Source organism: Accipiter gentilis, chromosome 7 (genome assembly GCF_929443795.1).
Source record: "Accipiter gentilis chromosome 7, bAccGen1.1, whole genome shotgun sequence".
Lineage (NCBI taxonomy): Eukaryota > Metazoa > Chordata > Aves > Accipitriformes > Accipitridae > Astur > Astur gentilis.
Genome location: NC_064886.1, coordinates 42839926 through 42852070, shown reverse-complemented (window position 1 = coordinate 42852070; position 12145 = coordinate 42839926). Strand labels below are relative to the sequence as shown.

The following is a 12145-nucleotide window of genomic DNA, read 5'->3' as shown; positions in this document are numbered from 1 at the left end:
TTGCAAACACCTTGGGGAAAACTTACGACTTAGAGAAGAAAAAGGAAAAAACACAAAAAAAACACAGCCAGGCCCTGTTTCCCTGGGTGCTTGCTCAGCTTTGTGGAAACTTTCCTCCCAATGGGAAGCTGTGGAAAAGCCGTGTCAGTGCCAGAATGAGTGTATCCTTGTTTTCCCCTCGGTGTGGATGTGCTTACGGAGTCAGGACAGCAAGGAGGATGGGGACAGGGATGGGGATGCAGGCAGGCACGGGGATGCAGGCAGGGACAGGAATGGGGATGCAGGCAGGGATGCTGCCAGGGAGGCAGACGGGAGCAGGGATGCACATAGGGATGGTGCCAGGGATGCAGGCAGGGATGGGGATGCAGACAGGGACAGGGATGCAGGCTGGGGCGAGCATCTCGCAGCCTGCAGCCTCCTCCCTCCCTGCAAGCAACGGCAGAGCCAAACGCGCCGGCGCAGCCCCACCGTGCTGGGAGCCGCGCAAGCAACTGGTGCAGGTGCACTTACCTGGGCAAGCTGCCACGCTGTCCCCAAGCTGCTGCGGCTTGTCCCCACGCCCGACGGCTGTTGCATGGAGGGCTGGCGCCGAGCACGTGGGCAGCTGCAGCGTTGCCGACGTGAAGAACGCGTCGCGATGCCTCGCTGCGCCGCGCTCGGTGTGCAACGCCAGCCAGCGCCCTGCGGTGCAAACCCCGGGCTCAGAGGGGGCGAGAAGGGCGAGGGGATGGCAGCGGTGCCCACGCAGAGCTCTGCGTCACGGGGAGGTGCTGGCCCTGCCTGTTGCGGGCAGGAGCCAGCAAGCAGAGGTGATGCAGGTCGTGCTTTGCCAAGCTGGGCGGAGGGCGATGGCCGGGGGATGCTGAGCCCAGGAGGGATTGTGTGGGCACCCGGCGGATTAAGGCACTGTGGCTGCGTGGATGCAGGCACCCACTCTAGGTCACGGTCTGTGCATGCTCGCGGCTCGTCCTCTGCCGTCGGGGCTGGATCCTGCTCCGCTGGTTGATGGGGGAAGCCTGGAAGTCTGGAGAAGCCTTGCCTAGAGATGGGCATTTCCATGGAAAGGAAAATAAAAGGTGTTTTTCAAAACACACCATCTATTTTGGCAGGTCCTGTCAACAAACTGTTGTTTTACGGGGAGGGAGGCTGCTTGGTCTTGGGGGTTTCTCCTGTGGCTGGAGTGGGAGAAGGGAGCAAGGAAAGGGAAACTGGAGCATGCACATCCAGGCGTCTGCAGGATTACGGTGTGCTGCCGGTGAGGAGGGATGCTCCCACGGTGCCGGAACAATCTGGGAGGATACTGTGGGACCACGATGGTGACTGCCCGAAATTTTGGCCCTTGCCACCAGCTCTCCCATCTCCCAGTCCTCCCCGCACAGCATCGGCTGTGGCACAAGCCCCGATAGCATCTCGCTCGGGATGAGGCCCCGGTTTTATTTAGCCCAGACAATGCGCTCTTGCAGGGTTCAATTAATCTCACAACAGTTGCAGCGGATTAAGCATGCATATTAGATTAGTGTTTATCAGCCTTGCCTGGTGGGGAGTGTGCCGGGGCGCAGCGGGGACCCCGGCCGGGTGCGGGGCTGGGGGGCAGCCGCAGCGGCCGCTTCCTTCTTTGGCTGGGGCCGGCGATGGCGCAGGCTTGGGCACACTGACAGATTGCCGCAGCTGCCCGCACTTGCGGTCACCCGTCACCGCCCGGCGCAGCAGCCGCGGGGCCGAAACCTTGCACCGGGGCCGTGCTGCCGCCGCCGCCATCCGGACTGGATGGTGCTGGCACTCTCTCCCCGGGGATGCCGCTGCCGGGTGTTATTTGGGGTTGCAAGCGCAGGGCGGTGGGAGGGAGGCAGCGATGCCGTGCTCCCCGGTTTGCAGGATCTGGTGTGTCGTGGGGCTCCTCGGGTCTGCGGGAGGACAGCCACCGGTGGGTGTGTGGGTCCTGCCACCGCCACTGAGCGCCTGGCTGTAACGAACCCACGATTTACTGCCTGTCCGTAATCCCCGCCTGGGATTACGGCAGTCCTGCGCGTAGCTGCCGGGGACGGCGAGGGGTTAGCGGGCAGTCGGAGATTCCCGAGACGCGGGCAGGTAAACGCTGGCAGGAGGGTGCCAGGATGCGACAGCGATGGCTTTGCGGGGACACACGCGCCGCTTGTGTGCTGGGCCGGGCTGTGCCCCATGTGTGGGGCAGAGCGGTGCCCTGTCCTGTCCCCACCACCCTGCATCCACGCCGGGCACAGGGCACCGTCCCCACCGTTGTGCAGATGCATGGGAATCCGGGCACCGTCCCCACCGTTGTGCAGATGCACGGGAATTCGGTCACCATCCCCACCGTCCTGCAGGCACACAGGACACCAGGCACCGTTCCCGCTGCCCCGGTTCTGCCCAGGGCGAGGGTTGCTGCCATTCTGCACCAGGGAGCAGAGATGCCCAGCCCAGCCCGAGGTCCCCGTGGGTCCCCTCTGCCCCTGACCTGAGCCCCGTTTGGAGGGCAAAACGCGGCGCTGCCCAGCACACCCCACTCACCGTCCCATGCCCTCTCCCCGCAGATAACGCGGAGACACAGACCGCCACCATGCCCGACTCGCCGGCCGACGTGAAGACGCAGTCCAGGTCCACGCCGCCCAGCATGCCTCCGCCGCCGCCGGCTGTCACGCAGGGAGCCACGCGCCACCCCTCCTTCACACCAAACACCAGTGAGTACCGGGGATGCGGACGGGATGCCGGGATGGAGACGGGATGCCGGGATGGGGGGCTGCCCAGCTCCCTTTGTCTCTGGGTCACATGCTGCACCCCGCACCAGCGGCGTCCTCAGACCCCCTGCACGGTGCTGGCCGTGCCGTGGGGTGGCACTACCCATTCTTGCACCGGAGAAGGGCTTTGGGCTGCACACCGCAAGCCCTGGCTCATGTATGTGCCTGCGGGGACCACCACGGCACTGCCCGTCGCCAGCAGTGCCGTGCGATGTGCTTGGGGACGGGGACGTCCCGGTCTCCTGCCACGCCATCACCGAACAGTGGCACAGAGCAGCGTGTGGCCCCGGGTGCTCTCGCCTGCAGAGAGCCGGCTGGAGGATGCTGCGGTCTGGGGGAGTCCCCACGGGTCCAAGCTGGCCCCGTTAGGGGGGTCCGAGCACGTGGGGTCCTGCCTGCCCATCCGCACGCGGCACCCGGTGGTGGCAGGTTGGTGTCACGGCCAGCCGCGGCGGCAGGGACCTTCTTGCCCTGCCCAGGCCACGGCGTGGTGGGATCAGGGGACTCGGTGTGGACTCGCGGTCCGAGTCCTTAGTGTCTGTAGCATCGTTGAACTGGGCAAGCCCCGACGCGCTGGTTGTGCTGGTGGGATGTGGGCTTGTTACACACCTGCGGGGCTCGCACCGGGGATCGGTCCCTGTGCTGGTGTCACCGCCCCAGCACATGGCAAGACAAGGCACACACGGGGCAGGATCTGGGGGGGGCAGAGGCCGAGGCTGGTCCCCCCTGAGCAGGAGTGATGGTGGCCACAGCAAGGGTTGCTCCAGCTCCATCGAGACGTATCCCGTGCACGCAGGCATTTTGCTCGTAGCTGCTTCTTGCTTAGAAACCCCATGGGGGAAGAAAACACCCCTAAAACAACCCCCCGAGCCGCAGCCCCCCCAACAGCCGCCGCGCCCCGGCGGTGCTCCCCGCTGCGGCCCTGCCACCCTCCTGGCCAGATGCTCTCTAATTAGAAATCAGCTTGTGCTCGGCTACGCTCTGAGGGGTTTTGCTTTTTAATCCGAGCCCTGCGACAGATGTGGCATCGTGGGTTCGGCTCGGCGCGGGATGCGGGGCTGGGGGTGCAGGTAGCCTCTCTTGCCGTGGCTCGGCCCGCAGCGTGACGGTGTTTCGGTTGTTCTTGGTCTCGGGAAAATGTCGCAAACCACCCCCCTGCGCTGGGGCTTTGCAGGGGTGGTCCCGAAATGGGGGACCATGTGAGGCAGCCGAGCATCCCTTGAACCCTCCCGACGGCCGCAGTGGGATGCAGGGACCCGGCTCCATCCCTGGCACGCCTGGGTCTGGGTGGCTTAGCCCACGGCACGCGTGCCCCTGATGTGCCCGCTGTCAAGGAGCGTCGCCTGCAGGAGGAGCGGGTCGTGCCCAAGCCGGGACCCCCCGGCCGAGAGCTGCCCCCTCTGCTCTCTCATCATAGCGTGTTTTATTTTGCTTGCAGATCGAGACGCTGGCCCTCCGACGTTTCTGCCTCGCGGCCGTTTTCATGGTTGCTTGAAATGGTCGATGGTCTGTCTTTGTAAGTAAAATGAAGCATCCGCTCTCATGAGAGACCCGAGCCGCAGCCGCAGCCCCACACCCCGGCAGGCACAGGGTCCCATGGGGGGCACAATGCCGCCGCGGGGGGCTTGGGCAGGATACGCTCCCCCGTGCCAGCCCCTCGCCCTGCTCCGGCGGGTCACGGGGATGCGAACCCCGTCCCCGTCCCAGCCGAGGGACATGTGCGGCGTCTAACTTAGTAACGCACCTGTCGCGGGAATAAAAGCAGTTGTGGCCACCGGGTTATTTTCGGCACCTCTTTAGCGGGCGGCTGATACTACCCGGCCGTAGAGCGAGCGGGAGCCTGCCAAAGCAGGCAGGGCAGGCAGGGCGGCACAGGCACCGCAAGGTTAGTGCGATCCCAGGAGCCGGGTGCCCGGCGCGCCGCGGGGAAAGGCGCGGAGCATGCCCGGGTACCGCGGAACGGCGCGCGGTTGGGAGATGGGGTGACGCGTGCCATCACCCGTGCCGGCTGTGGAAAGGTCCCTGCGCTTGCGCGGTCTGTGCGGAGGGCTGGCGCGGGAGCGAGGGGCCCGACATGCTGTGGGTTGGCACCCCCAGATGTCCCCTTCCCGGTCTCCTGACGTGGGGTGCTCCGGGCAGCTCCCGTCCTCTGCCGCCTGGGCAGTGGGGCCAGGTGCTGCAAGCCAGGCTGGGCTCCATGGGAAATGGCTCGTGACTTCTCCCTGGGGGGTGCTGAGCAGCTCCCAGAGGGGCAGGATGGAGCCCCTTCTCTTGGCTGCCTTGAACGTCGAAGGGCAGGATCAGGCCCTCACTGTGCTGGGGCATGCACTGCATCCCATCCCTCCCTCCAGCCCCTCCACAGCATCAGGGACCAGTCCAGGATGCGGCCCCAGGGATGCAGCAGCATCCTGAAGCCTCCCGGGGGTTGCCAGCCCCGTGGTACCCGGCAGGATGCCTCCGGTGCCCCCAGCCCAGTCTTGTCCCCGTGGTGCCAGGGCACAGCCACCCACTCTGACCTCCCATCCCCTCTCTCCCCGCAGTGATGAACGGGAGCAGCCACTCGCCGACCGCCATCAATGGGGCTCCGTCCACCCCAAACGGGTTCAGCAACGGGCCGGCCACCTCCTCCACCGCCTCCCTCTCCACCCACCAGCTCCCGCCGGCCTGCGGTGCCCGCCAGCTCTCCAAGCTCAAGCGGTTCCTCACCACGCTGCAGCAGTTCGGCAATGACATCTCCCCCGAGATCGGGGAGCGGGTGCGAACCCTCGTCCTGGGGCTCGTGGTACGTCTGCCGGGTGCGGGCGGCCGGCCGTATCTGGGGATCCTGTGTTCTCCCTTACTGAGATGCTGCTAAATGGGGAAAAAAGAGGGTCCTGTTAGTGCTGGACTGACCTAAATCCTGGAAAAAATGGGGGCTGTTTTTCCGGCATCTCCTGGGATCTGCACAGCACGGTGCAGGGTTGGGTCCCGGGTGCTGGCATTGCCAGCAAAGCCTTGAGCATGGTTTTCCCTCGAGCGTGGTTTTCCCTCGAGCGTGGCTTTCCCTTGAGCGTGGCAGAGCTGGCAGAGGAGCAGAAATGGGGGAGAAACAGCAAAGAATCCTTCTGGGGGGTGCAGGGCAGGCGGGGGGCCACGGCCAGCGGCGCTGAGCCCGGGCTGTCCCCGCAGAACTCCACGCTCACCATCGAGGAGTTCCACGCCAAGCTCCAGGAGGCCACCAACTTCCCACTGCGACCCTTCGTCATCCCCTTCCTCAAGGTGGGTGCCGCAGCCCGGGGACCGCGGGGATGTCGGGGTTAGCGTCCGTATCGCCAGCAAAAGGGGATTCGGGGGGTGGCTTTGGGGTCGGGGCTGGCGGATGCCCGTGGGGCTGCCTGCATCCCCCCCCCAGGCACGTGTGTCCCCCCTGCACACCCAGCTCCTTGCACGTGTGGAGTCACACGAGGCCGGGGCTGTTTGCAATAAAGCGAGGGCTTTGGCCCAGCTGGTAACCATTTGCAATTCATTAAAAATCCCCTTCTTTTTATTTGCCTTTTAATTTCGCGCTGACTCCACACTGTCACCCCGCTCCGGAGGGATTCACTGACCGCTGGCACGCCTGGCAGCACCAGCGCTGCCGGCAGATGTTCAAGCCCGGCGTCGCCTGCCCCTCGTTAGCAGAGGAATAACGAAAAAGTGCAAAAAAAGCCCCTTTTCCACCTCTGCATCCCTGGCCCCCTGGAGCGGAGGTCCACACTCACCGCAGGAATCTGCCTGCAAAGCTGCCGGAGCGGTTTGCTCCTGGCAGGGGAAAAGCAGAACCGAAATATGGCCAAACCGAGCCAGGGTGGGGGGGGAGGGACGACGACGGCAGAGCCCTTCCGCCTAGGTTTGGAGGGCAACGCGGGGTCTGGGGGAGCAGGGGGACGGTGCATCCCCAGGGGTGCAGCTCACGGTGTCCCGGTGGGTGCTGGTGGCCCCGCAGCCGGGAGCCATCCCCGCTGTCCCACTGCCAAGTTCGCGGCGGCCCCGCCGGCCGCCCTGGCACCCTGCTCCCAGCTGTTCCCACCGTGGGCTCCAGATGTTTCTCATTATCCTAACTGCAACCAGCCGGGCTCGGCATGCTTCCCAGACTCGGGGGCTTGCTTGTTTTTGTGGGGTTGTTCCACCACCCCCCCACACACAACGCCCCGGCTGGGGAAGGGGAGGGTCCGGCCCCACTCGCCGCAGCGTGCATCTCCGGCTCGGGCGCTAACGTGTCCGACAGATGGGCGTTTGGCTGCGGATCAGCTCCCTAAGGAGAAAACCAGAGCTGGCAGCCGGAGCGCCTGGGCAGAAAGGGGTCTCCGCTCCTTCGTTCTTGCTGCTCTGCGTGATCCTAGGGGCTGCGGTGTCGGGCTTGGGGGGGACGGACACGGTGGGTGGGTGGATGGGGAGTTCCCAGCCGTGCCCCACGGGTGCCAGATGGGCTGGGGGCTCATCTGGGTCCCCAGGGCGAGTACTGCGGGGACAGGGTGGCAGAGATGGCTGAGCTGGCTGGGGGATGATGCTTTGCAACCCCTGCGAGGATGCAGGAGGGCTCGGTTGAAGCTGTGCCCGTGCCAGCACGTGGCCGAACCCTGCGGTGTGCCACGTGTGTGTGTGTGTGTGTGTGTGTCCCCATCCCGGCAGCCCAGCTAGCCCGGGCACGCTGCAGCGAGTGGGGTCCCAAGGATGTCCCCCTGGGGAAGGCGAGCAGGACCCCAAAGGGAAGGCTGCTGCCTGCCCAGCACCTCCAGCCTGCGGCAGGTTGGGGGCAAAGCCGGGCTGAGCCGGGGGGGGCCGCGGCTCTATAGAGGGCTCTACAGGGTGCTGGGCAGGGGGAGCGGGGGGGATTTGCGGGACCGTGGACTGGACTGTCTCCCCCCTCTCGCAGGCCAACCTGCCACTGCTGCAGCGGGAGCTGCTGCACTGCGCCCGCATGGCCAAGCAGACGCCGGCCCAGTACCTGGCGCAGCACGAGCAGCTGCTGCTGGACGCCAACGCGTCTTCTCCCATCGACTCCTCCGAGCTGCTCCTGGAGGTGGGCGAGAGCGGCAAGAGGAGGACGCCAGACAGGTGCGAGACGGGATGGGCGCGTGGGGTATTTTTTGGGGGGGAGGGGGACGGGACACGCACGCATCCCTGCCACCCCCTCCTCGGGGGACCGACCTCCTCTCCTCCACCCAGGACCAAAGAGAACGGTTTGGACCGAGACCCTCTGCACCCCGAGCACCTCAGCAAGCGGCCGTGCACCATGAGCCCGGCGCAGCGCTACAGCCCCAGCAACGGGCTGAATCACCCCCCCAACGGGCTGGGACACCCCCCCCCCGCCGCTCCCCCTCTCCCCCAGCACTACCGCCTGGAGGACATGGCCATGGCGCACCATTACCGCGACGCCTACCGTCACCCCGACCCCCGGGAGCTCCGCGAGCGCCAGCGACCCGCTGGTGAGTGGTGGCATCCCCCGTGTGCCGGGGCTTGGGGGGGACACTGGGGAACACACACTGCCCCAGGGAGAGGGGTGCTGCAGGGGGGCTGACCCCCACCCCGGCGCTTGCCTTGCAGCGGTGCACGGGACGCGGCAGGAGGAGGTGATCGACCACCGGCTCACCGACCGGGAATGGGCAGAGGAGTGGAAACACCTCAACAACGTAAGTAATGCCCCCCTCCCTCCCCCCAAAGCCATCCCGTGGGGCTGGCGTGAGTGCTTTCCCCTGGCTTTGCCCTCCATCCCCACTGTGTGTGTCCCCCACCAGGGCTTTTCTCCCGAGCATCCTTTGCTCCCCGCAGCCAGAATGGCACACCGGCCCCGGCACAGCCCAGCATAACCCAAATCCCCCCGTTCTAGCACCACCCCCCCCAGCTGCTTGCAGCAAAGCCCCCCCCCCCCCGCCCCGACCTTGACGTTGCCTCCCCGCCCCGCAGCTGCTGAACTGCATCATGGACATGGTGGAGAAGACGCGCCGGTCGCTGACGGTGCTGCGGCGGTGCCAGGAGGCCGACCGCGAGGAGCTCAACCACTGGATCCGGCGCTACAGCGATGCCGAAGACATGAAGAAAGGCAGCCCCCCCTCCGCCCGCCCCCACAACAGCTCCTCCGCCTCGGAGGCACCCCAGTTAGGTATTGACCCCCGGGACCGCGGGGTGCGTTCGGGGGGGGGCTGCGCTCCTCTCCGGGGCGCCCGTGCCGTTCCCCCGGGGGTCCGGCGCTGCCGGCGGGTGGGTTCGAAGAGGACGGCGTCTCCTAACGGCGTTGCCCCCTCTCCCGTCGCAGACGCTCACCGGGAGTTCGCGCCGCGGCCCCTCTCCGGGTACATGCCGGAGGAGATCTGGAGGAAGGCTGGTGAGTATGGGGCGGGTACCGGCGCCCATCGGTGTGCTGAGTTCGCAGGGTCTCTGCCCCATCCCCTTCCCCACTCCGTGTCGGGATACCGGTGCCCATCGGTGTGCTGAGTTTCCAGGGTCTCTGCCCCAACCCCTTCCTCACTCCGTGTCAGGGTGCCGGCAGGGCTGGAGAAGGGGGTCAGGGTGGGTTTGGCGCGCAGGGTGGGATGCTGGCAGCCCTCCCACGGCGCTGCCGCAGAGGGGGATGTGCAGAGCCGGGGCTGGGGTGCCGGCACACCCCGTGCCACACTCGGCCGCCTTCCTTCCAGAAGAAGCTGTGAACGAGGTAAAGCGTCAGGCCATGTCCGAGCTGCAGAAGGCCGTGTCGGACGCCGAGCGGAAAGCCCATGAGCTGATCACGACGGAGCGAGCCAAGATGGAGCGAGCCCTGGCCGAGGCCAAGCGCCAGGCTTCGGAGGATGCCCTGACCGTCATCAATCAGCAGGAGGACTCGAGCGAGGTGGGGGCTGGGGGGGACAGGGTCTGTGGCAGCAAGGGCAGGTTTGGGACCTGCTCCTTTTGCAATCAAGTTTTCAACGTCTGGGCTTGCAAGCGTGGGTACCAGGGGGGCTGCGGCAACACCACGGGATGGGAAGAAAAGGGGATTTCTTGCAGCGAGCTGGGGATGGAGCGCATGGTCCGGCATGCGGGTGCATGGTCCGGGACAAGGTGCATGGTCCAGGTTGATGTGCGTGGTCCAGGATGGGGGTGCACAGTCTGGAACAAGGTGCACGGTCCAGGATGGAGAGGCACGGTCCAGAATGCTCTACGTGGTCTGGGATGAAGTGCATAGTCCAGGATGGGGGAGCACAGTCTGGGATGATGGAATGCAACGGTCAAGGATGGGGGTGCACGGTCTGGGATGGGGGCGCACAGTCTGGGATGATGGAATGCAACAGTCAAGGATGGGGGTGCACGGTCTGGGATGGGGGCGCACGATCCGGAGCTGAGGCTCGGCTTTTGCATCCCCGCAGAGCTGCTGGAACTGCGGACGCAAAGCGAGCGAGACCTGCAGCGGCTGCAACACCGCTCGCTACTGCGGCTCCTTCTGCCAACACAAGGATTGGGAGAAGCATCACCACGTCTGCGGGCAGACTCTGCAAGGGCTGCCGGCCCCCGCCACCCCCGCCGCCGGTGTGGGGCTGCCACCAGGTCCGGGCCAGCCCGACGGGGTGGCCACCATCGCCAGCAGCCCCAGCGAGACGGGCTCGGCGGCCGCTTCCCGCGCCGGCACGCCGGCCACCCCGGCTCCGCTGGAGAGCGCGTCCCGCTGAGCCGCCCTCGGACTGCCGCCGCCGCCGCCGCTGCCGCCGCCGCTGCTACCACCGCTCTCCAAAAGACACGGACTGCACTCGATGCAATTTCCTCAGCTACCTGACTCGTGTGACCTCCGAAACGACCTCTCTAGCTCTCACAAATAATCCTCACGGATCCTCAAACTGGGCTTTAAGTGGAGTTAAGGCAAATACCGGTCTTCTCTGTTCTCTCTTTGGTCTTTGTTTTGGCTTTTTTTGGTTGGTTTTCTATCTGTTGGGGGATTGCGGTTCGGGTTTGGTTTTGGTTTTTTGTTCGGGTTTTTTTTTTTTTGTTTGTTCGTTGTTCTTTTTTCTTTTTTTCTTTCCGGATGAGGGATTTGGCTGCAGCCTCGCCACGCAGTGACGTGGGGAGAGGTCGGCCCAGCCCCGGCCCGCATTGGCGCTGCCGAAGGGCTCGCTTGCAGGAGGAAAGAAACTTCTTTTCTTCGTCTCTCTCTTCCTTGTTTTTTCTTTTTTTTTTTTTTTTTGTAAAAAAAAAAAATAAAGAAAATAAAAAAGAAAACGTCGGACTCTTTGGCTTTAAGTAAGAAATTGTAAAAAAGGAAAAAAAAAAGAAAAAAAAAAGAAAAATCCAAAAACCAGACGACGCCAAGTCAAGCCGCGTGACGGACGCTCACCTGTAACTACCTTGCTAGCTAGCCAAGAACAGACCAGACTCACCTCTGCTCCAAAGGAAATCCAAAACCAAGGAAGATCCAAACATCTCTCCACTGCCAAAGTTCGTTTCGTTCTGTTGTCGCTTCCTTCCCCTCCCTGTAAGGATGGACGGACGCGCCCCTGGGGCTTTAAAGAGTTTCTATTAAAATAAAGCAAAAAAAAAGGTGTTTTTTTTAAAAAAAGCAAGCCTCCGAGGCGTGGGAGGGGGAGATGGTGGCTGAGAACCGCCCGGGTGGGCGCAGCTGGAGCTGGCACATCTCTACCTCTGCCCGCCACCGCTCTGGAAAAAGAGAATAAGAGATTAAAAGACAGATTTTGGTTTTCTCCCTTCCCGAAGCCGTCGGGGGCCGCCTGCGGTCGGACCCTCCCCAGCCCCTCGCTGCCCGGCTGCTCTCACACCCCATGTCGGATTTATTTTGCAAGGATTTTTAAGAGGAAAAAGGAAAGGAAAGGAAAGCGAGCGCCACCTCCTTCCTGGCCGAGGAGGCAGCCAAGGACGATGTCGATTATTTTGTATTTCTCGCATCATTGTACAAAGCGCAGAGGACGGGAGTGCAATACGGAAAGTCCCCCGGCTCCGAGAGGAGGGAAGCCCCGCGCGGGGCAGGAGTGCTGTACGCTAATGTGAATGTAAATAGTGTTTTGCAGAGGTCCAAAAAATAATAATAATAATGATAGTGATAATAATAAGAGACATTTGCCAAATAAAAGATGATGAGAACCCGCTGGAGGCTGTGGCGTGGGGGAGCGAGGCTGGCCGGAGGCGAACAGAAGTCGTGTGCTCGATAGGAGCTGTAGTTTTTCCGCATTTGCAAAAACCATCCTGTGTGTTTTTTGTAGGGGAGGAAGAGGAGGGAAGGGCTTGGGGCCGGGTCGGTTGTGTTGCCGGTCACCCAGGGGCCCAGCCGCGGCTGCCTTCTGCGGCAGCCGTGCCGTGCCGTGCCGTGCCCTGCCATGCCGTGCCACGCTGCAGCAGAGCTCGGTGCATGGGGGACCCCTAAGGCAACGTTACCGGCCCTGTGCCACCAGCACCGA

The 12145-nt window shown here is 64.1% G+C and overlaps 1 protein-coding gene across 4 annotated transcripts in view; it reads left to right on the top strand.

The window, feature by feature from the left end:
- CBFA2T3 (CBFA2/RUNX1 partner transcriptional co-repressor 3) overlaps positions 1-11836 on the top strand; it is a 29808-nt gene extending 17972 nt beyond the window's left edge. For 3 of the 4 annotated variants that reach the window (XM_049806454.1, XM_049806456.1, XM_049806453.1), the window contains exons 2-12: positions 2550-2696; positions 4192-4269; positions 5294-5535; positions 5922-6011; positions 7648-7829; positions 7941-8200; positions 8319-8404; positions 8679-8874; positions 9028-9096; positions 9407-9597; positions 10112-11836. In XM_049806454.1, coding sequence (XP_049662411.1) covers positions 2550-2696; positions 4192-4269; positions 5294-5535; positions 5922-6011; positions 7648-7829; positions 7941-8200; positions 8319-8404; positions 8679-8874; positions 9028-9096; positions 9407-9597; positions 10112-10411 — 1841 coding nt within the window. In that variant the 3' untranslated portion in view covers positions 10412-11836. The remainder of the gene's footprint in view (positions 1-2549; positions 2697-4191; positions 4270-5293; positions 5536-5921; positions 6012-7647; positions 7830-7940; positions 8201-8318; positions 8405-8678; positions 8875-9027; positions 9097-9406; positions 9598-10111) is intronic. The other variant, XM_049806455.1, reaches the window with a different exon arrangement.
- Positions 11837-12145: the final 309 nt, after the last annotated feature.